At 33.6% G+C, this 22,613-nt stretch overlaps 1 protein-coding gene across 5 annotated transcripts in view; it reads right to left on the minus strand.

The window, feature by feature from the left end:
• Positions 1–22,613, minus strand: part of CPEB2 (cytoplasmic polyadenylation element binding protein 2) — a 61,368-nt gene that overhangs the window by 17,647 nt on the left and 21,108 nt on the right. For 3 of the 5 annotated variants that reach the window (XM_011984126.1, XM_011984122.1, XM_011984123.1), the window contains 2 exons: positions 16,885–16,935; positions 16–186 (listed from right to left, as the gene is read on the minus strand). In XM_011984126.1, coding sequence (XP_011839516.1) covers positions 16–186; positions 16,885–16,935 — 222 coding nt within the window. Of the gene's footprint in view, positions 1–15; positions 187–9,596; positions 9,621–16,884; positions 16,936–22,613 lie in introns of all 5 variants that reach the window. The other 2 variants (XM_011984121.1, XM_011984125.1) reach the window with 1 other exon arrangement.

Below are 22,613 nucleotides of genomic sequence, written 5' to 3' on the forward strand. Positions count from 1 at the left end.
TATCTTAATAAATACCTTCATCAATATCTGGAGGAAGACCACCAACAAAAACTTTTCGAGAGAAGCGTTCTATTCGCTCTCCATTTTGATGAGCTGAATAACAGGTGGGTGAATTTAAAACTCCAACTTGATCACTGTGACCATCATCCAGCAAGCCATCATCTATTGGAAAGAGGGAAGAACGACCTAGAATAAAGAACAAATATAACCTGAATCTCAGATCTGAGAAAATGATATATTTAAGTATAAAAATACCAATGACAAATTAAAAGACTTAAAAATGAAGGTGATGCAGGTGAACATAAAAATTAAGAGAAATTTAAATAGTATGTGGTTTTAATTACCTGGATTCAAGAAAGAAGCAATCTAAAGAGTGACTTAGAAATAAACATAGCCATATGTCAACAATTAAACTGCAAAAGAAATACTAGATCACTTCAACTTGTTATGAGCAAGAATTTGTTATAACCAAGAACCTAATGTATGCGGACAGTTAGACTGGATATGCAACAGGTAAGACTTTTCAGAAACTGGTGGCAGAAAGGAAATGACACAGACTAAATAGATAAGGGGATATAATTTATAAAAAATCACTTGTAGACTACAGCAAGTAAGGATAAGGAGAACAAGTAACACTTGTATACAAGGTCTTGACCTAATTTATTACATGTGTGCCAATTATATGAAACGGTATACAGGGCTTCTGCACATGTACAAAATAGAAAAGGGTGTCCCCTCTGGCACTTTAGTGCCCATTTGAGCCCACATTTCAGGAGGTAATCCTTGTATAGGGCACATCCTGTATAATCCTCTGAAGAAGTAATCCCCACTCTGTGGGTAATCCCTCCACAAAACTTAAATGACCTAATATACTCCCCGGCTGTCAAGGAATGTACATTTAGAAAGATCAGATGTATATATGTAACCATGGTACACATCCATAAGAAAGCTTTAAAGTGCTCAGAGGACATACTCTGGAGGAAAGGAGTCTAATAAAAGGGAGATTTCCTAAATCTCTAAGTGAAATTAGATAGTATTTATGATAAAAAGGGAAAAATAGCAGTGCATAGTGAAGCATTAGAGAGGGTAGAATATCTATAGGTGGAAATATTTATAGGAACATGGTTTTCAGTAAATTTTCCTTTTTCCCAAGTGAAAGGAGAAACAGAAAATGTAGGAAAAATTGAACTTAAGAAATAAGGAATAGTCAAGGTTGGCTGAAATATGTTGGAAACAAGCAGAGTAAAAGCTAGAAAAGCCCTTTGAGGCTAGCTAGAGTTATTTAACGCTGAATGCCAGGCTAACAAGACATTTAGTAGGTGATGAAGATAATCAACTGGATGCAGGGGTTCAATCAAAATTATAACTTTTTCTGTGCATTAGGGAGAGTTAGTAAATATGGATAAGGTAGCTGGAAATGAGCAGATTAGAAGTTGTGCAAAAAATCCACAAAAGATGGATGGCAGTCACAAGCAAATAGGAAACAAAATAGGGAGAAAGAATGAAAAAGGAGAGATCTAAGGAAGACTTTAGAAAATGATAAGAACCATTAACTGATATAAGGACAGTAAAGACCAGAAACTGGTATGAGAAAGGAAAATAATTTAAGCTTTAGATATGTAAAGTTTTATATGCTGTTAGGATGTTCAGAAGTAAATGTATAGTAGGAAGCTGAAAAGGAAGTGCAGAAAAGAAATATCATATTTCTGAGAAAATAATTTGGAGTCAACTCCACATGGGTTATAGTTTAAGGTCCTTCATAACATCAATGATAAACACTCCAGTGAGAAATGATGAGGACAGCTCCTCGGGAAACTTACAAGGAGGAAGCAGAACATTCAAGGAGCTAGAGAAAGGAGTGGTAAGAAAAGTGGGAGGGCAGCCAAAATATTACTGTACTAGAAGCACCAAAAAAGTAATAAAAGAACGAAAGAGCAATTAAGTAACAATGTGAAATATTAAGATAATTACTTTTAATAATGACAGTTGTTTTGAGGACATACATGATCTGTGAAGGTAGGTGTTTCAGGAAAGTTGGGTAGCAGTCACATTGCATGTATTTAGAGTTTTATTAAGTATAGAGATCAAATGAAGATTAGTTCTTAAAGTATATTAGATAAGGAAAAACAGAGTAAGAATATGGACAAGTTGTTTTTCTTTCAATATTAACTGAAAGATTTTTTTGGATAGGAGACAATGGATATAATCTATAGCAGTGGTCCCCAACCTTTTTGGCAGCAGGGACTAGTTTTGTGGATGACAATTTTTCCACAGCAGGGGGATGATTTTGGGATGAAAATGTTCCACCTCAGATCATCAGGCATTAGATTCTCATAAGGAGCACACAACCTAGATCCTTCACACGTGCAGTTCACAATAGGTTTCACGTTCCTGTGAGAATCTAATGCCACTGCTGATCTGACAGGAGGTGGAGCTCAGGCAGCAATGCTCACTTGCCCTCTGCTCACCTCCTGCTGTGTGGCCTGATTCCTAACAGGCCATGGACCAGTATCAGTTTTATGTTAGGTATCTGTCTATATATTAAACAAATAGGCCACAGACCAGACCATTTTATGTTGGGTATTTGTCTATATATTAAATCACATGCCATAGAGCATCTTGAAAAATATGACACATGATGCAAGTAATACAAACAAAGACAATTAGAAATGTGACAGCCTGAAGAGAATGGGTTGGGGATAAGAAGGAAGGGATCATATGCCTGTCAGAGTGAGGTAGCTAGCTACCTAGATGTTTGACATAAAAATTTAGTTTATAAGACACAACAACAGAGAGAAAGATGATATTTGATATAGGAAGCGAATTATTCTAAAGATTCAAATGCTGCTTAAATACGATGTTCTGAAAAATACCCGTGTTCACTGAGTAACTTTGTGAATATTGCTTAACTTTTCAAATACCTGTTATTAGAAATAGGAAGCAATATAAAACAAAATGTCAGTTTTCTTTGTGATCAACAGAAAGGAAACTCTTCAACATGAAACTATTTTTACTTAATAAAATGAACATCAAGATCCACTAAAAATAATATTAATTGTGAATAACTGGTCAAAGTTTTAAAGGTTAGACTTTAATTGAATAATTCTCTATTTTAAAAGGAATAAGATAAACAGCATGCATACAAACTTGATTTTAAGGGAAAAAATCACAAATTCAAATTCTATATTTATTTCAGATATACCAATTCTTTGGAAAGTTTTTCACTTTAAAATGCCCTAACACAAATAAAAACTTAGCAGTGTCACAAATACAGTAAGTATTTAAATGTCTTTCTAACAGACATTTAAGTTGAGAAAAAATATGGATCACAAATACTTAGGGTCTACATAAAAAAAAAAAAAAAAAAGAATGAGGTGACAAATCACACTATAAGCAATGCCAAAGAGAAAAGTGACCCAAAAATGACTCCAGTTTTTTGTTTACTATAATAAAATATTGCCCTTAGTATTCATATAACTAAAAACATCTATAATCTATGTGTCTATAATCTATTAACAAAGTTCAGCTAAACAAAGAATGTAATGAAAAGTTTAAGAACATTTAGCACACTAGCCATACTAACAAGAATCTTCACTGTTGGACAATAATGACTGCTTTTTTTCAAGAAGCCATAAAAGCTACAGATTTAAACACTCATTTAAAAGAATATATATCATTGACAAAGTATGACTTTTTACTTTGCCAATTATCCTTTTATCATATTTCAAATTACTATGACAATAAAAGGAGAACCATTAAATAAGTTTATGTCTACCACTGTAGTGTAATTTAAACATGCTTTCTAAATGATACCATACGTATGTTTTCAGGTTCTTACACCTCAAAGGAATAAAACTGAATGATAATGAAACACAACAAATTCATTTTGCTGGAATGCAGCAAAAGCCATGCTTAAAGGAAAATTCATAGTTTTAAAAGCATATTAGAAAACAAGACATGCTTAAAACAAATCATCTTGTTTCTACCACAGAAAGCTAGAAAAAGAATAGCAAATAAAATAGAAAGTACGATGAAGGAAATAAAGTAACAAAAAGGAGATATCAATCAACATAGAACTTACAAACAGTAAAAGATGAAAAAGGGAATGTTATTAGCCACTTCATGGTAATAAATTTAACAACTAGAGGAAACAAATCCCTTGAAAAATGCAGCTTTTCAAAAATGGCACAGGGAGAAAAAATCTGAATAGTTATTCATCTATTAAAAAATGAAAATCATAACTCAAAAATCAAAATAAGAAAATATTCCAACAAAGAAAAATCCAGGCCTAGGTGGCTTTACTGACAAATTAACTAGACTTTTGAAGAAGAAAAAAACAGCAATTTTATACAAACTCTTTCAGGGAATAAAGAAAGAGGAAGCACTTCACAACTTGTTTTTACAACTGCAATCTGACAAAAACATTATAAAGAAACTATATACCAATGTCCCTCATGAACACAAATGCAAAAATCCTAAAAAATATGTTGGCGGAATGAATCCAGAAGTATAGATAAAAAAGGAAAACATATCATGATTAAGTAGGGTTCACCCCAGGAACATAAGATTGATTTATCATTTTAAAATCAATTACTGTTAACTGTACCACATAAACAGACAAAAACAGAAATAGCATAAAATCATTTCCATAAATGTAGGAAATGCATCTGATAAAATTCAACAGCTATTCATAATTTAAAAAAAAAAAAAAAAGCAACTCCCAGAAAACTAGGAGTAGGAGGGAATTTCCTCAATCCAATAAAAAGCATTAAAAAAAAAAAAAAAAGAGTGAAAGTCTTCAATAATAAATTATCAAATGGCTTCTCTTGAAGGTTTGGAAGGATGTTCACTCTATTTCTACTCAGCATTGCACTACTGGAGGTACAACAAGTCAAAGAAGATGAAAAAAATAATTTAAAGTCATGAGTACTGGCAAAGAAAAATAAAAGTATTTGGTATAGACATAATTGTACATGTAAAATTCAAAGAAATCAAACTAGTAGAAATAATTGTATTTAGGAAAGAAATGCAAATTCAATTTACAAAAACCAAATTATTTCTAAATGCTAGTAATAAACTGGGAAAAATTTTAAATATCATTTCCACATCTCATCCAAACCCACCAAATATTGACAAATAAACTTTAAGAAAAGACATGCGAGATTTTTACACTGAAAATGACAAAAAATTGCTGTGGAAAATGTTAATAAAATGAAATAAATGAATAAACAAAAGAAACCATGTTAGATGTAAATTCTTTCCAAATTATCCAATCTATAGATTGGATACAATCCATCCAAAATCTCAGCACACTGTCTTCTAGAAATTCACAAGCCAGTTCTAAAATTTATGATAAATCAAAGACCTACGAACAATCAAGGAAAGCATACAAAACAAACAAACAAAAAAGCCAAAGTTGGAGGATTTACACTACCAAGTTTCAAGACTCACTAGTTAGCTATAGTTATTGAGACTGTAAAACTGATATTAGACAGACAAATAGAACATAAGAGTCCAGAAATGGGCCTACACATGTACAGTCACTTGATGTTTTAGTTCAATGTGGAAAAGTAAATCTTTTCAATAAATGCATTTCTAGTTGGGGGGGGGAAATACATTTGATCCTTGTATCACACCATACTGAAAAATAAATCCAAGAAGGATCACAGACTTAAATGTAAAAGTTAAAACAATGAAACTAGAATTTCTTCATAACCTTGTGGGTAGTGATAATTTCCTGGGACTAAATGACACTAATGGTGAATGAAAACAATTGGATTTTTAAGAAAATTTAGACATTTTTCTGCTTATCAAAGATACTGGTAAAAAGTGGATGACAAACAATACACTGCTGGAAAATAGGACAAAATATATAAACAACTCCCATAACGAAGAAAAACAACCCAATTAAAAATGAGCAAAAGACTTGTAAGGGAACTTTACAGAAGAATACAATGGAATGGGTTAGAAGCACATGACAAGGTGCTTAGATGCCATCCTTAGTCATCAGGAAACTGCAAATTAGAGCCACAGTGAAGGACTACACACCATCAGAATGGATAAAATTAAAAAGCCAACACTTGGCCGGGCACGGTGGCTCATGCCTGTAATCCCAGAACTTTGGGAGGCTGAGGTGGGCAGATCATCTGAGGTCAGGAGTTCCAGACCAGCCTCGTCAACATGGCGAAACAATTTTTGTAAAAATACAAAAATTAGCCGGGTATGGTGGCGCATGCCAGTAATCCCAACTACTTGGAAGGCTGAGGCAGAAGAATCGCTTGAACCAAGGAGGTGGAGGATACAGTGAGCCGAGATCGGACCATTGCACTCCAACCTGGGCAACACGAGTAAAACTGCCAACACTGGGTACTTCACAAGATTGTTTCAAATAGCAAATCCTGGATCAACTTTAAAGCAGTATATAGCATACTGCGTTTTCAATAATTCCTTATTTATCATAGCACATAAGTCTGAATGACTATACATTATGAATAAATCAAACTTCTCTAATTAAACTTCCATCATTTGTCTCCCTTTAAAATTATTTCTCCTATCTTCTCATTCCATATGTAATCTACTAACTCAAGCTTTGGGTTTACTTGCTTAAAAGGATTGCCTCCTGGGGCTTAGAACCATTAACTAAAATAAGTTTTTATTTCTATTACTAAAAATATTCTACATATTTTTATTCCTTCTGGAACACAGTAGCCCTTTAATCCTTTATTAAAGTAACTGATTGTGCTATAGAAATAGTTTAAGTTGAAAGGATCGAACTTAAGTTACACTTCACACCTCCCTTCACAACCCTCATCCTACTTGAATCCTGAACAAGTATGTTCACTCTCAGAATGGAATGGAAGAAACAATGAATAAAAAATAAATACAAATGATAAGTAGTTTTCCATATTAAAGTCAGCTCCCCATGTGAACCCTTTTCCTTCCTAATACTGCCCCCTAGGCAGCTCTAAAGTAGAACTCTTTATGGCTACCAGGGGACAGAGACACACAGTAGTGGCAGTAGGTTCCAACTAAAAAGCAGGGAAAGAAATCTCTGCTTTTCTTAACTACTACTAGCATAATTACATTTTGATTATTCCTAAAGTATATTTCATAAATTAATATCTAGAGTTAGCTTTAAAGTTCTTATTGACATTATTAAGAAATTCAAGTACATAAAGTCGTTTTGGTATTAACTTGATTTGACTGTAGTCAAGTGAGAAATCTTTTACATGAAAGAAGAAAAACAGTTCTTCCTGAACAGGACTACAAAAGTCAAAGTAAGAATGTCCCGTGAAAATAACTGTTCACCCATTATTGCACTGGCAGAAGAGCCACGACTTATTTTTATCAAAAATTATATCAACTCAGTGTGACACATCCCACATGAACAGAAGATAAGCAACTCATTTTTAACAAAATAATTCTAAACAAATGCAGTTTCTTTGATGGATCAAATCTAAAACATGAGGCTATATAAAAGGGGGTCTTTGGTGGTAAAAAGGTTATCAGTCTGAGGTTTGTTATATCTAGGATGGAACAGGAAAAAAACAGTAAAAAATAGGAAGAAAACCAGGTGACTACCCATTTCTGAGTCATTCCTTTGGTATGCAGGTTTTTTAAAAAAATCATTACTTACTGTTTCAGTGTACTTTAAAATTCAGATAAAATCTCTCAGTAGTTATTTCTAATGAGTGTGGCTTTCATGTGACTCTCACAATCGAAGTTTTAAAAGTAGAAGTTTTAAAAGTTCATAGAAGATGAGCTAAAAATTTACTAAGGCCATATAATCTGAGATGAAAATTCAGGCATTCATTCCCCCTTATGCTAAGCCAAATATGTGTGCCAATCGTCAGTTCTGTCCTAATGGAAGCTTTTATCAGAAGCCTTAAAACCACGTGAGAGTCTTCCTGCTTCCAATGCAGGAAGGCAGTTCTGAAGTCAAATAATTCTTTATGGCTTCTAGCGGATAGAGATATACAGGAACGAAAGCAGGTTCCTATATAAAAGCAGGGGAAAATTTTTGCTTTTTCTTAATATCACAATCATAATCTACAATTATTGAACTGAGAAGAAGACAAATAATAACACTACTTCCTAATACTTTGTTCCTAAAAACTTCTTAGGTCATGATATTTACATGAGAGTATATGAAATTAGACTAAACGTAAGCCACAACAGTTAAAAGATGAAAAATATTTAACAAGGCAAGAATTCTGAATTGCTCTATAGCTTCAAAATGCCTAAAAATCACAGATTGGTAAGTGGGTTGTGTTTCAGAGAACTGAAGCTCCATTATTAAAATGGCATAGTGAAATAAGTTAGTCCATAGGTTTGAAAATAGTACTAAACTTCCAAACTTTCCCCACTTCTCAGCTTGCTATGTCTTTAGAAAAGTTCTTCCGCTTCAATTTTCTAAATCTTGAGTGTCTATCTCCTCTAAATTTTTAGTTTGAAAACTGAAGAACCAAAAGATTCAGTCAAGCATTTGAAGAAACATATTAAAAAATTAAGTTAAATTCAGATAATCTGAAATATAAAATTGGGAGCACTTAAGAATATAAAATACTAGTTTTGGTTGTCAGTTGTGGCAAATGGTTTTGCTTGTTTAAAAAGTACACACATTCATGACTAGTTGAAAAGAAATGGAAGCACTAGCACATGTATATAAAAGTGATCAAAGGGCATTATTATCACTGTCTATCCTCCATAGCTTAAGGGAGATTTTTAGAGGTCAAATAAAACTCTTTTTATTCAGTGTGGCACTTGGAATAAGCCTAACAATATAAACATCATGATTTTTGCTCATTTAGAGAACAATCTAGTGGCATACTTTTGCTTCCTCTCATCCCATCTACTAGTCTGCACATGGCAAAAGGAGAAGCAGCTTCAGCCACAGAAAACATCAGCTGCTTTCCTAGGAAGTTCAATAATAGTCTTGCATCACATAGTCCTCTTTCCTTAGGATAACACACGAGAACTCTGTGGGGAATACTTTAGTGGGGGAGGGAAAGGAAAAAGGAAAGGGGAGAAGGTATGTCTTTGTGTGTATGTGTGTGTGTGTGTGTGAGAGAGAGAGAGAAAGAAAGGGAAAGAAAGGGTTACATTCTTAGAAAACAGAGAAATATAAGCAACATTATTTCTATAAATCAGTGTTAACAATAATCTATTTGGTGTGTATTATTTTCAACTGGGTCAAGATAGAACTAACAAGCTAGAGTTGTAAATTATACATCATAAATATGACAGTTACACATTTAGAGAGTAGAAAAATCATACTTCATGCTACCTTCACTAATATTAAACATATTTAAGCAGACAAACTATAAATAGCATCTTTAAGAGATACAGAAATAACTTTAAAAACTAGAGTTAAATCTCAACAGTTTAAAAAGGGAAAATTTATTAAATAACCACAATTAGTATAAAAATACAGTTCGAAAGTTAAAGAGATTTAAAATTAAAAACTTCGACAAGTGCTCAAATCAAAATACAATTGTGAGTTTTCAGAGATTGCATGAAAAATCTAGAGTAATTACAACATTGATCAGTAAACCCAATTAGAAACAATTATACCATAGCAAACGGAAATGAATTACCTCGTCTTCGCCCATAACTCCTTGCTGCATGTAAACAAAGGACAAATTGTAAAATGTCAGAACTAAAAAATAAGCCCACATATACAAATATTTCTGACATGAAAAGCTATGTGGGCATCTGAAAATTAGTGCTACTTTAAGAGCAATGACAAAGTCACCATGTAAGATTTGCATGTTTTACCATTCTACAAAGGACTTTTATTTATAGGTAAGTATATATCATCTGAATCACATAAAACTCTGAAATGAACAAGAAATACACCATTTATTAGCATTTGTGTTAAAATTCACAAATATTTGTTTCATCTAATGATGATAGAAATATATAACACTTTGCAGGAAATAGCATCCCAAATAATTTTCCCAGTGAATGGAAACAACTTGAACTAAATGCTTATTTTTCCACTTATTATAAAGAATGGTATGGCATATATAGTCCAATAAATAGCTATTCAGATCCAATCCACATTATACCAAGCCCTGCATGGAAGTAGTCCTAGAAGAACAGATGACTGAGAAGATACACCACTATTAAACTGACACTCTGAAGCCTGTACAGATTAGACAGGATTTAAGAAATCAACATTTAAACTTGTTTAGAGAAATTACTATAGCTAATAATGCTTTCCATCATTTTAATATACGGTATAACAGCTATCTACTAATTGTTTTTATGTCTACCTATGAGGTAAGAGGGATTCAGATACAAATTACTATGAACATGACCATAGAATAGTACATATGTTAAATACCATAGAAGTAGATAGGCATTTCTATCTATGTTACTTGCATTGACATAATTCCTATGGAAAAACAAAAAGACTGTAATTTCTTTTTCATAAGAAACTACCAGTTTGATAAAATCCACAAATTGTTTTAAAGGAACTCCTCCCCACAAATTTGAATACACAATGAGTATTTTTACCCTGAAATTAAAATATGAAGTCAAAGCAGTAAACAAACAAAAAAAGACTGTTAAAATTAAGATCTTATTTCATATTCACAGATTTTTTTAGGCCTGCAAAAAATTCAATAGTGAATAAATCTCAAGTAAAAATATGTACTGAAAGTTGTCAGAAACGTCTACCTAAAAATATAAAACTTAAAGATCAAAAGAAAACATTTCACATTATGAAATACATTCTCTTTTATACTAATGCTTTACTACAAGGAAGTGTGTCTATAACACACTAGTTCCTCTAATAAAAAGTGGGAAAAACAACCTTGTCAACTCTTGGTCATTTAAATTCTAAGAAATAAGTCAATAAATATAAGGCTTATATCAGACCCTTTTATATAAAATAACTTCATGTGCATCTCTGCCATTCTAGTGTCTTTAGCTATATAATCTGTTGCACACTTAACCTATCCTTGAGCTCCAATTACCTCAAAGTCTGGCAGATCTATTTCATAGCTTACCTGACCTATATATTATTCCTCCTCTCCTGAGATAGGGGTGAAAGCAGCACTTAATATTTTGTTGTCTAGGTCTTCTAAACATAAAAGTTTTTAAAAAACTCTACCTGATGGGAGATCAACTGTGAAAAATCAGACTGATACAAGAAATTATAATAGAGTGATCAAGAATAGACTATAGGGCTGCACACGGGTGATCACGCCTGTAATCTCAGCAGTTTGGGAAGCTGAGGTGGGTGGATCACCTGAGTCTAGGAGTTGGAGACCACTCTGACCAATATGGTGAAACCCTGTCTCTATTAAAAATACAAAAATTAGCCAGGCGTGGTGGCGGGCACTTGTAGTCCTAGCTACTTGGGAGGCTTAGGCAGGAGAGTTGCTTGAACCCGAGAGGCAGAGGTTGCAGGCAGCTGAGATAATGCCATTGCACTCCAGCCTGGGAGACAGAATGAGACTCTGTCTCTCTCTCTCTCTCTCTCTCTCTCTCTCTCACACACACACACACACACACACAAAAAAAAAAAAAAAAGAAAAAATAGACTACAGAAGAGTGAATAGTTGTATTAAGCCTAGAAATGGTCAACAGTCCCCAAACCACTTCACAGGATGAGTCAGTTGGGTTTCCTGCTTATCCCTGGGCATAGCCTAATGCTATTAATCCAGTATGAATTTGTTTTGGAGAATTTCATTCATAGGTGTAGAAAGCTGAAGATTTACAAAGCAAATAAAAATATTTTCATCAAGTTTAAAGTCAAATGATGAATTATGAAGTCTTAATGTCACACTTAATTCTTGACCTACTAAGAAAATTAATGGTATCATAGCCAGTTTATGTTCTTAGCTGAGGCTACTCAATACTAAAATGGTAAAAATATGCATCAATTTCATAGCATCTTAAGTTTTCATTCCTTGGCTTGAACATAATCATTTAGAAAATTTCTCCAACTATCTCATACCTGAGGAATTTTAGAATCCTGTAAAGAGCTATTCTACTTATTTTTTGGACAACTCTCAGATTCCAAGTATCTACATTACCAAAAATAGAACTGACTACAGATGAAGCTAAACCATGTGAAATATTTCCTATTCCCTGTTATGGAAATAACTAATCTGCACACTAAACAATGGTGTGTGTATTCACTTTCCTACCAATATTTCTATGTGAATTTCTGGAGTATGTTCCATTATAATTCTGAATCAGAATTATGAGAAACACCTACCTATTAAGAAAAAAACTAAGTGACTTATGTTTTTAAAAAGACTTTTTAAAACATTATGTCCTTCAAACTCATTGAGAATATGATTTTTAAAAGGAAAAACTTGTATAAAAATGAAGAACACCTATGAAGTGTTACAAAAATAACATGAGGAGCTGGCTACTTAACATACCTGTTCACGTTTATAAGCACAGGTAGATTAAACATGTATTACTGACACGTGTGTCCTTATTTATTTAAAAATAAGAAGGCTTTGAGAAAAGCCTGAAGACAAGCGACTTCACAATTTTGGTTCTGGTTTCCAAATCGTCTTATTAAGGTTCTAATCCATAGCTACAAAAAATAAAAACAGGATGATTCTAATATTCTGACTAGAAACTGTAGGGTCATATATGTATTGACTCTCAGCTACAGTTGTAACTGAACTACTGCAGCTAGAGGAAGGGATAGGCAAACACATTAAATCAGCTGGAAATACAGGCTAAAGTTCTCTTGATGAGGAACCTAATGACATTTTTAGGTTTTTCAACTTGAAAAAGCCAAAACTAAGGAGAGAACTATGCTTCTAAATCATAGTCCTTTTTTTTTTTTTTGAGACGGAGTCTTGCTTTGTCGCCCAGGCTGAAGTGCAGTGGCCAATCTCGGCTCACTGCAAGCTCCGCCTCCCGGGTTCACGCCATTCTCCTGCCTCAGCCTCCTGAGTAGCTGGGACTACACGTGCCCGCCACCACGCCCAGCTAATTTTTTTGTATTTTTAGTAGAGACGGGTTTTCACCGTGTTAGCCAGGATGGTCTTGATCTCCTGACCTCGTGATCTGCCCGCCTCAGCCTCCTGAAGTGCTGGGATTACAGGCATGAGCCACCGCGACTGGCCCCTAAATCATAGTCCTTTTCAAGACCCCCAAAAAGCTTATCTCCTCCACTCATTCCACCAGCATAAAAAAAAAAGAACTGATGGCTACCCCACTTTCCTATTTTTATGACTGAATAGATATAGTTAAAGCGTCTGCCTTCAGAAATACAATTACTGACTTAATTTTCTTAAACGATACACATAACTTTTTTCCTCTCAGAAAGTACAGTAAGCTCTTTATCACATACATAGCTGTACTTGGGTTATCACAGCAGATTTACATTTCTAACTAGCTTGATAATACCATTCCCACACCCCGTCCTGGCCACCAATACTTCTGCTCTATTTGTTTCTCTTTTGAAAAATGTTATGTACTAACAAAAATGTAAGCTATTTTCCTTGAGAAAGGGGTAAAGAAAATATAATTCAAATATTAATACAAATACTGAATGATACATCATTTTGTATTGCTCTTTACAGGGTTTTTTTTAAAGCTACTTATAATAAAAAGTGTTTAGGATTTATACATTTAGAAATATAAACATACATACTTTCATTCTAACTTCAGAAGCACTTCACCTTTGGTTTCAAGACAATCTACACAATTCTATATAACGTGACTTCCCTAAAGTGCTTCTGGATGCTAAATATGGACTCTTCAACATATTTGAATTCTTCAATAGTGACAGTCTCCAGTAGTCAATTCAACTTAATTTGGGGAATATGGTCTGTTCAGAAGGAGACTGCTTGTAGTTATATTTATATGGCTTTTTTGTTGTTTAAATTAAACATATCTCTACAGCCTCATGAGATATACAGGTATTTATTGTATTACACCTCTTTTTTAAAAAACTATATATCTGAGCTAACAGATGCTTAGAGTTAAGGATTTGCCAGAGACACTTCATAGTTTTAATGAGTTTGATCAACTTCCTGGCTTTTATCTCATTTTCTCTTTATTTCTTACTTAAAGGAATATTTAAAAGATGAACCATAACTGCTGATTAACTATTAAGGTAGAATCATAAAATCTTTACAGATATGTTTACAGATATATTTGCCATATCGGCCCTAACAATTGTAATAGTATGTTTTATTAAAGAAACTCAAGCCTAGCATCACTGTCAGCTTTCTGTCAGTTCTGCATTTTCTAAGGAATGTTCTTTAATTGCAACAGTCACGCATTTATTTTAGTGGGTATCTGTGTACATCAAAAGTCATCTTGGGTACTCCAAGGAGCAACAGCATCACACTTTAGGAAACAATGCCTCAGAGAGTTATTTTACCTTTTTGGGGGGTTATTTTACCTAAACTTTGTCCCAAGATAGTTTCTAACAAATAGTTCTAGTTTGGCTTTCTGCAAGAACACAAAATGGGCCATCTTTGTTAGCTACTTGTAATATACCTCAAATAGTTTAAAATATCAGTTATGTTTTCTCTTAAGTTTATATTTTCCAACACAGACATACCTAACTTCATGTATTTATAGGACATGATTTTTACTCTTTCAAATAAATTTTTATCACTGTTCACCATCACCCACTACTTAGCTAACATTCACTTTCAGAAGCTGCTCTAAATACTTTACATGAAGGAATTCACTCACTTCTCACAACAGTCCCCCTGAGTCAGGCAGTATGCTAATCTCTGTTTTAGACATAAACAAACTGAGTCAAAGTGAAGTTAGGTAAGCTGTTCAAGGTTACACAGATAGAAAAAGCCAACCTGGGTTTAAACTCAGATAATCTGGCTCCAGAATCTATGTTAGCAACCACTATGAGCTAGCTACTATTACACCACTATAAAAAGACTGATGCAAAATTTATTACTAAACATTGATTTTTAAAATTAACAATATTAGCTCTGTCAGTTAATTCAACTTACTTAACCAAATGCCTAAAAGTGAGTTAAACGTGATATACTTAAAGAGAAACTTTCATAATTCAAAAAGTCGGTCTATGTACTATGAGAAACAACAATTTCTTTAATCCGTCAATAACATTTAATAAATACTTAGTACAAGAATACTAATATCACTTAATTCTCACATTTCCCAGGGAGACCATATGCTAAGAATATAACTGAATTACACATAGTTAAAAAATAGTTCAAGAAAAATATCCCCTTACCTATTAGTACATTTCTTTGCCTAGTTCTCTCTTCAATAACCTTGGTGTTTACTAAAACTATTTAAATCCCTAATATTCAAGACTTCTTTAACCCACAAATATTCCCAATTATGTTGCGACTTCTTTAACCCACAAATATTCCCAATTATCTTGCTTTACTCTCAACCAATGATTCGAAAAAAGTTAAAAAAAAATTCTCTTTGGATCAAATTGTTTCTTTTCCTGATGTAAACACATTTTCATGTCCTAGTTTAATTATCTTTTTCTCCCTGCTAGTACCTTGCCAGAAAAAGTTCAGAGTTTCCAGGCTAGCTTCCTGTACTGAGTATGCATTGTCGCCCCAAATGACAGACTACTAAGACTACTCACATAATATACAAAGCAGATTTGTCCACAAGATGCAACTCTGGCCTGAATACTCTTCTTTCTGCTGTGTGATGAAACACTTTTCCACCTAACATCTAGATTATTTATAAGGGCTTTTCGCAACTGACAAAATCATCAATTAGTTTAATAATGTTTAGTATAACTAATAATGTAAGTTGCAGATACACTGTGGATACTAAGTTCTTTGCTTCCACATGACTCAGTACGGCCCCAGTAGTACCCTGGCAATTCTGACCACAACCACCCTGTAGGATTCTCACTAATTAGATAACCCAATGCTTAGACTAGGCTGGCATGTGCTAGACAACTCAACAGTGAAATGCTGAATGATTAAATCAATCACCTCATCTAATGCTCGGCTTCTTCAATTTTTCTCACCGAAAATCCTACTTACCCTGACCATCTCCTATGTGGCCTAGACTTTATCTCCATCCTTCTGTCTTAATACTAGTTCACATGGTCTAGCTTTACATGTACCTTATCTTCAGTCTTTGTTCCTCAACTTCATTGCCATGTTATTTCAGCAAAGCTTTAGTTGAAATACAAGAGCCAAGCCATTTTAATGATATTGTTTTTTAAAGTAAATATTAATACTATTTCTATTCTTTCCCCTTCCTATTTCCCTCTCCACACCCACCCTCTGACTTAAAAATACTCTTGTGAAGGATATTTTAATCCTCCATCTCTACTCCCACAATCACGGATGTGCTAAGTACTGAGACTCTGAATATGTTAATGTTTGTCTAACAGAAAGAAAACTAACTTTAACGAAAATTTATTATTTTCCTTACTTTGGTGAACTTCACTATGTAAGTTTTCTAGTTTGAATAAGTTTAGTGTGATCACAATATTTATAGTCACCAGTATATTCCTTATTTAACCACAAACACAAGTGCTACACTAAGTAACAAGTTCTACGCACTTTGCAAACATCTCATTTGAATCTCACAATAAACCTTGAGACTATATTCTCATTACACAGATGGGGAAACTAAGGTAATAGTAATCTGTCCAAGGTCATATCTGAAACTGGAAAGGCAATATTCAAACCAGGACTGCCTCCAAGTCTGTGATCACTGAATTAGTCATACTGTTACAAATGACGGCTTTACCAGTCAGAACACACTCAGATTCCTAATTCTGCCTTTTGTATAGGAATAGTAGTAACTTTATTTTTATACTCATAGAATGATTAAACTGTGTGTATGGAGAGGTTCAGAGATACATGTATTAAATCATCTTTATATAAACCAATTGGAAACATAAAATGTTTTTATAAAACTTACCATTTAACATCAATAGATTGTCAGTTCCTGGATGTGGATAGCTCAATCGACCTTTAAAAAGACAGGAAAGGTGAGTTTGAAGATTATGGAGTTATTTGAAAAGCAAAAAGAAAAAAACAAAAAACAACAACAAACAAAGGTGGTGTAAAGAGAAAATTATTGAGCACGGTATTTTTCACAAGATTACAATGTGATTTGGGAGCAACGCCAATAGAATAAAGCTTATTTATTTTTGGAAATGTAAAAACAATATACGTATCATATCCTAATCTTGCAAGTTTAATATGAAATGTGAATTTTTAAAATTTTTTCAAAGTTGTTTGTAATTTTATCTATAGATCTCTTGTCAAAAATAAAACTTGAGAGAAGTTCATATTCCTAAATCAAAAACAATTAAAATGTTAAAATAAAAAATAAGCAGAAAAATTCATCTCAACTTGCCAATGTGGCTTTATAAAGTCATATTTAAATAAATAAGGTTAATGAAAACATCTTATATTACAAATATTGAAAACTTCTTCCAAGTTTATGATTAAAAATATAAAAAAATAAATAAAAAATAAAAATACTAAAGCTGATGAGCATAGTAGCATAGTATTTCCTCTGAGTCATTCTTCATTCAAAAGTTTTTTATTTACTAAATGCAGAAGGGACAACAGTATTATGAACTGCTGTGGAGAAGAAAAAAGGTATGCATGAAACATTCTGTGGTTTATCCAGCATTTTTACATCATAACACTTGTTTGATAAATGCCAATAGCTAGGATGACCATTATTTTTAGTCTATTATAAAATACAGGATTTTCTCAAATGCCTGAATCTCTAATGGGACTATTAGAATAGCACATTAAAACCCATTTAAAGGCTGGGCACAGTGGCTCATGCTTGTAGTCCCAGCTAGCTGGGAGGTGGAGAAAGGAAGATCACTTGAGCCTAGGAGTTTGAGCCTATAATGAGCTATTTTGTGCCAATGCACTCCAGCCTGAGCAACAGGACAAGACCTTGCCTCTAACAAATGAATAATAATAATAATAAATTTAAAGCCCATTTGAAAAATATCTAAAAATTAAATGTCTGGGATTGCATTTTAGTACTTTTCAGTACAGTCCCTTTAAAAACAAAACAATATGCTAGCTAGCACATGAATAAGGAGTACAGATTAACTGCATCTACCTTTATCACCTCAGCAAGTCCTCTACAGATTAACCGCATCTACCTTTATCACCTCAGCAAGTCCTCTACACCCTACAGGCCCACATATAAGATGGAGATTGTCGGCTGACTTTTAGTTATGAAATTAAAGAGTTTGATCATCTTCCAATGCAAGAGTAAGTGGTAAAAATAATCCAATTTTGACACTAAAATATGTAAATATATGATATACAAATATGTTACCTGTACATACACATACACACACACACACTTCACCTGAGCTCTAAGTTAACTGTGGGACATTTTGATTTCAGACTCAACACAGGCAAAATACGTGTTATCAAAAGGATTATCTACCATCTCTTATTTACTCCTGCATTTCACACAGCATGACATGAGTTAACTAAATGACCTCTTAAATAAAGTTGTCATACTCTAAAACATACCAGTAAATTTCTTGTTGTGATACCTTGGTATGGAGAAATAGAAGCACACATATGGGAGGTACACAATAAAGAGCCAGGAAGCACAGCTTGCCTAAACTGCACTTCAGTAACACAGAACATTACTTTGAAGTATTATAGCTTATTTTGGAAATATGCCTATTTCTAAACATCTTGCTGCAGATGGCCAAATTTGGAGAACAATTTAAGGCCTTGAATAAATTACTGTAATTTCTGACTTAAGATTAAAAAAAAAAAAAAAAACTCCTACAAAGTGGCAACCTGTTTCACTGTTCAGCATAATAAGTTAATTAAATCTACGATACTGACAGTGTGTAGGATGTAGATGATGTAAACATGAGTGGGACATAATCTTATGATATGGTAGGGGAGATAGACACAAATATACAGCTTCAATAAAATATGCTAGGTGCTAAAAGAGTTACATACAGAATGCTATATAAAAAAACACAACAGAGTCTATAGTAATCAGGCCCAGGGATTAAGGCAAGACTTCCTGGAAAAGTAAATTACACAAAGCCTTAACATGAAGCCTAGTTCCACCTTGAAAGATTCTCAACTTTAAACCGTCAAACCCATTTAGAGGCTGGGCATGGTGGCTCATGCTTGTAGTCCCAGCTACAACTTTAATAGGTTCTCAACTGTAATAGGTTCCTGTTCATTTATTTATCTCAAGATACAGGTTAAGAAAAAATATTTTCACTGCTAATAATCTTTTGCTATTATGGCTCTGAATAGACTTTTAAAAGGCACACATTTTGTGGAAAGTTTAAAAAACAACTATTTGCAAAGTAACATATACTGTATACATTGTATACATATGTATATGTTGTATACATATGTATACATATTCTAAATACTACAGCTCTCTACCTAAGAAAATCTCTTAATATAAGTAATAAAGTACTGCAAATGAAATAAGCAAATTTAGACTCATTTTAAAGATACCCAACCACCTTTTCTCCACCCCAGTGGAAACATTAATGCATCTTCATAGGTTAACTTTTAAAGTTATGTTTTACTTAGGGTATTATTAAAAGTACTTTCACTAAGAACCTGCCAATTGATAGTAAGAACTAACAGCATCTGAGGCTATACTCTGAGCCAGGAGCTTTTCTACGTTCTTTACAACCAGTTACTTAATCCTAACAACAATCCTATGACTTAGGTATTATTATCTTCCCATTTTAAGATGACGACACTATGTCACAAAAAGTTAAATAGGTAAGTTGCCCAAGGTTATACCACTGGCAGGTAGCACTGGCAGAACCTGAACCTAAGCAGTTTGGCTCCATACTCTTAATCACTATCTTAATAATTACTTTATATTGATAACATAAAGGTATATAATAGTATATATGGTTGGTTGTAGGACAATTTTATCTCTTAAAAAATTCACAGAATATTCTATAGTATATTTGATAATTTAAGTTTTAATACAGAAAAATAGAAAAAAACCCATATTACTATAAAACTAATCTCTCCTTATTGTTTAAAAGACCTGTGGTGCAGGGACTGATAGGTGTACACTGTTCCTAATAGAGTCATCAAAGTTAGACAGATACAGAGCTTCCCAGAATGAAAAACAAAAAACCAAAAAGCTACATACGTAGCCCAGTCTTCTTGTAGATAAGTGTACCCCTGAATGTAAGATCTGGCCAGTGGGATATGAAGTGAAAGTGGTATGTGCAATTTCTGGGAAGTATTGTATCCTTAAAAGGGAAGACCTTCCTTTCCTCTTTCTTGCTTGCTGAAATGCTGATGTGATAGCTAAAGTGAAGAAGCCGTATTAAACCATGAGGCAGAAACTGTGTTCTCAGGATAATAGAAGAACGAGATAAAAACGAGCTTCAATCCATGAAAATCACCAAACTACTCTAGGAGTGTTAATGTTTCTGAGTGTTAACGTTTCTGGTAAGGGAAACAAACTTCTATCTTATTCAAGCCACATAGGAGTTTTCTGTTGTCCTTAACAAACCTAAGCTTACTAAGTCCTCTAGTAATAAATTTGAGCAAATTAAATTTTAGGTAACCAGGCAATTGCTTATTATTGTGAAAATATGATCATTTCATAATGGCTTAATGTATCTATAAATAATGAGTATACACGAGCTCTTAGCACTGTTCCTTTCACATTAAGACACTATGTAATTTAAAATAAGTAATTTAAAAAATATATATATTTTTAGGTGTCAGTGAATAACTAGAGGATCTATCGTATCTTAAAAATTGTCTTATTCATCTAATTATGGTTTTAAATAGTAATTTGTATATAATATATAGTCGACCCTCTGTGTCTGCGGCTTCTGCATTCATGGGATTCAACCAAGAAATTATATTGAAAATATAATTCCTGATAGCCGGGCGCAGTGGCTCATGCCTGTAATCCCAGCACTTTGGGAGGTGCTGTAATTCCAGCACTTTGGGAGGCTGAGGCGGGCGGATTACGACGTGAGGAGTTTGAGACCAGCCTGACTAACATGGAGAAACCCCATCTCTACTAAAAATACAAAAAAAATTAGCTGGGCATGGTGGTGCATGCCTGTAATCCCAGCTACTTGGGAGGCTGAGGCAGGAGAATCACTTGAACCTGGGAGGCGGAGGTTGCAGTGAGCCGAGATTGCACCATTGCACTCCAGCCTGGGCAACAAGAACGAAACTCTATCTCAAAAAAATAAAAAAAGAAAAGAAAAGAAAAGAAAGAAAATATAATTCCTGATCAAAAATACTCAGGAAAAAAAAAATTCCAAAATGTTCCAGAAAGCAAAACTTGAATCTGATGTGCAGCAAGTATGATATGACATTGAATCCACACAAATGTGATGTCTAGGCACTGTTTTAGGTATTGTAAGTAATCTAGAGATGATTTAATGTATACAACAAGATGTGCATATGTTACATGCAAATACTACATCATTTTACATAAGGGACTTGAGCATTGCCGATCTTGGTATCCCCGGGTGGTCCTGGAACCAGCCCCAATGGTTACCAAGTGACAACTCTACAAAAAGGCCTTACTTCATGTTAGCCACTTTAAATGTATTATCTGAGCAATTAAAAATACTAAGAAATATGACAACTGTATAAAACTTATCACTTGTTTAGACAAATTACCAGATTACATTTGAAACAAATATCTGGTCCCTGATTCTTTACCATTTTTGCTACACTGAGCTCTTTGCTGTTCCTCAAACATGCCAGGTAATCCCTTTCCAGGATCTTCCTACTTCCTTTTTTTCCTGCTTGAAATACATTTGCTCAGATACAACCAAACCTTGCACCCCTTACTTCATTCAAGTCTTTAAGAGATAGTATGACAGACTATCCTGTCTAAAATAGCAGCTTCTTTCTCTATCCCCTTGATAGTGTATTTTTTCTGCATAGTACTGATTATTATCTAACATTTTCTGTCTCTATACTTCTTTAAAACAGAAGATCCATGAAGGCAGTAACTCAGTCTCTCTTATTCTTTAGCATATAAAACAAAGCCTAGCATATAGTAGGCTCTCAAATATTTGTTGAATGGATAAATGAAATATTTCATTCTACTATGTAAACTACAGACTGAATCAAAAACACAAATACCTTAATATGTGTTTGTATGTGTGGCATAGGGAGGATATTCTCTAAGATAATGAAAAAAAAATCATAGAACAAGACTTTTTTTTCAGCTTATTTCTAAATCTCTTACATATTGGAAGTTGTGGGGAGAGATACTGCAAAAGTCCTGCTTGTTGCTCTTTGCCAAGATAAATTTTCCCCTTCTCTAAACTAGTTTTTCTTTAATAAGTTAATAGAAGAAATGAACTCCAAAGCCCTAATATTCAGTTGATGATGCTAACTCACTCTTCAGTGATGAGAACATAGCTAAAGAACAATGCCATGTGCTCTGCCAACTGTTTTTAAAAGAAAAATAAACATTTAAATCACATTAGAATCATACAGAGTTTAGGTTAGAATTAACAACAGATCAAAAGGAAGACAGTATGGTGCAGTGGTTAAAAGCACAAATTCAGGAGCTACCAAGTTCCACCACTTACTAGCAGTTGAAATGCAGACAATTATTAAGAATAAGCCACAGTCATCCAACCGTAAAATAAGGGTAAATATCTA

This window comes from Mandrillus leucophaeus, unplaced genomic scaffold, assembly GCF_000951045.1.
Source record: "Mandrillus leucophaeus isolate KB7577 unplaced genomic scaffold, Mleu.le_1.0 Scaffold261, whole genome shotgun sequence".
In the NCBI taxonomy this organism is placed as follows: domain Eukaryota; kingdom Metazoa; phylum Chordata; class Mammalia; order Primates; family Cercopithecidae; genus Mandrillus; species Mandrillus leucophaeus.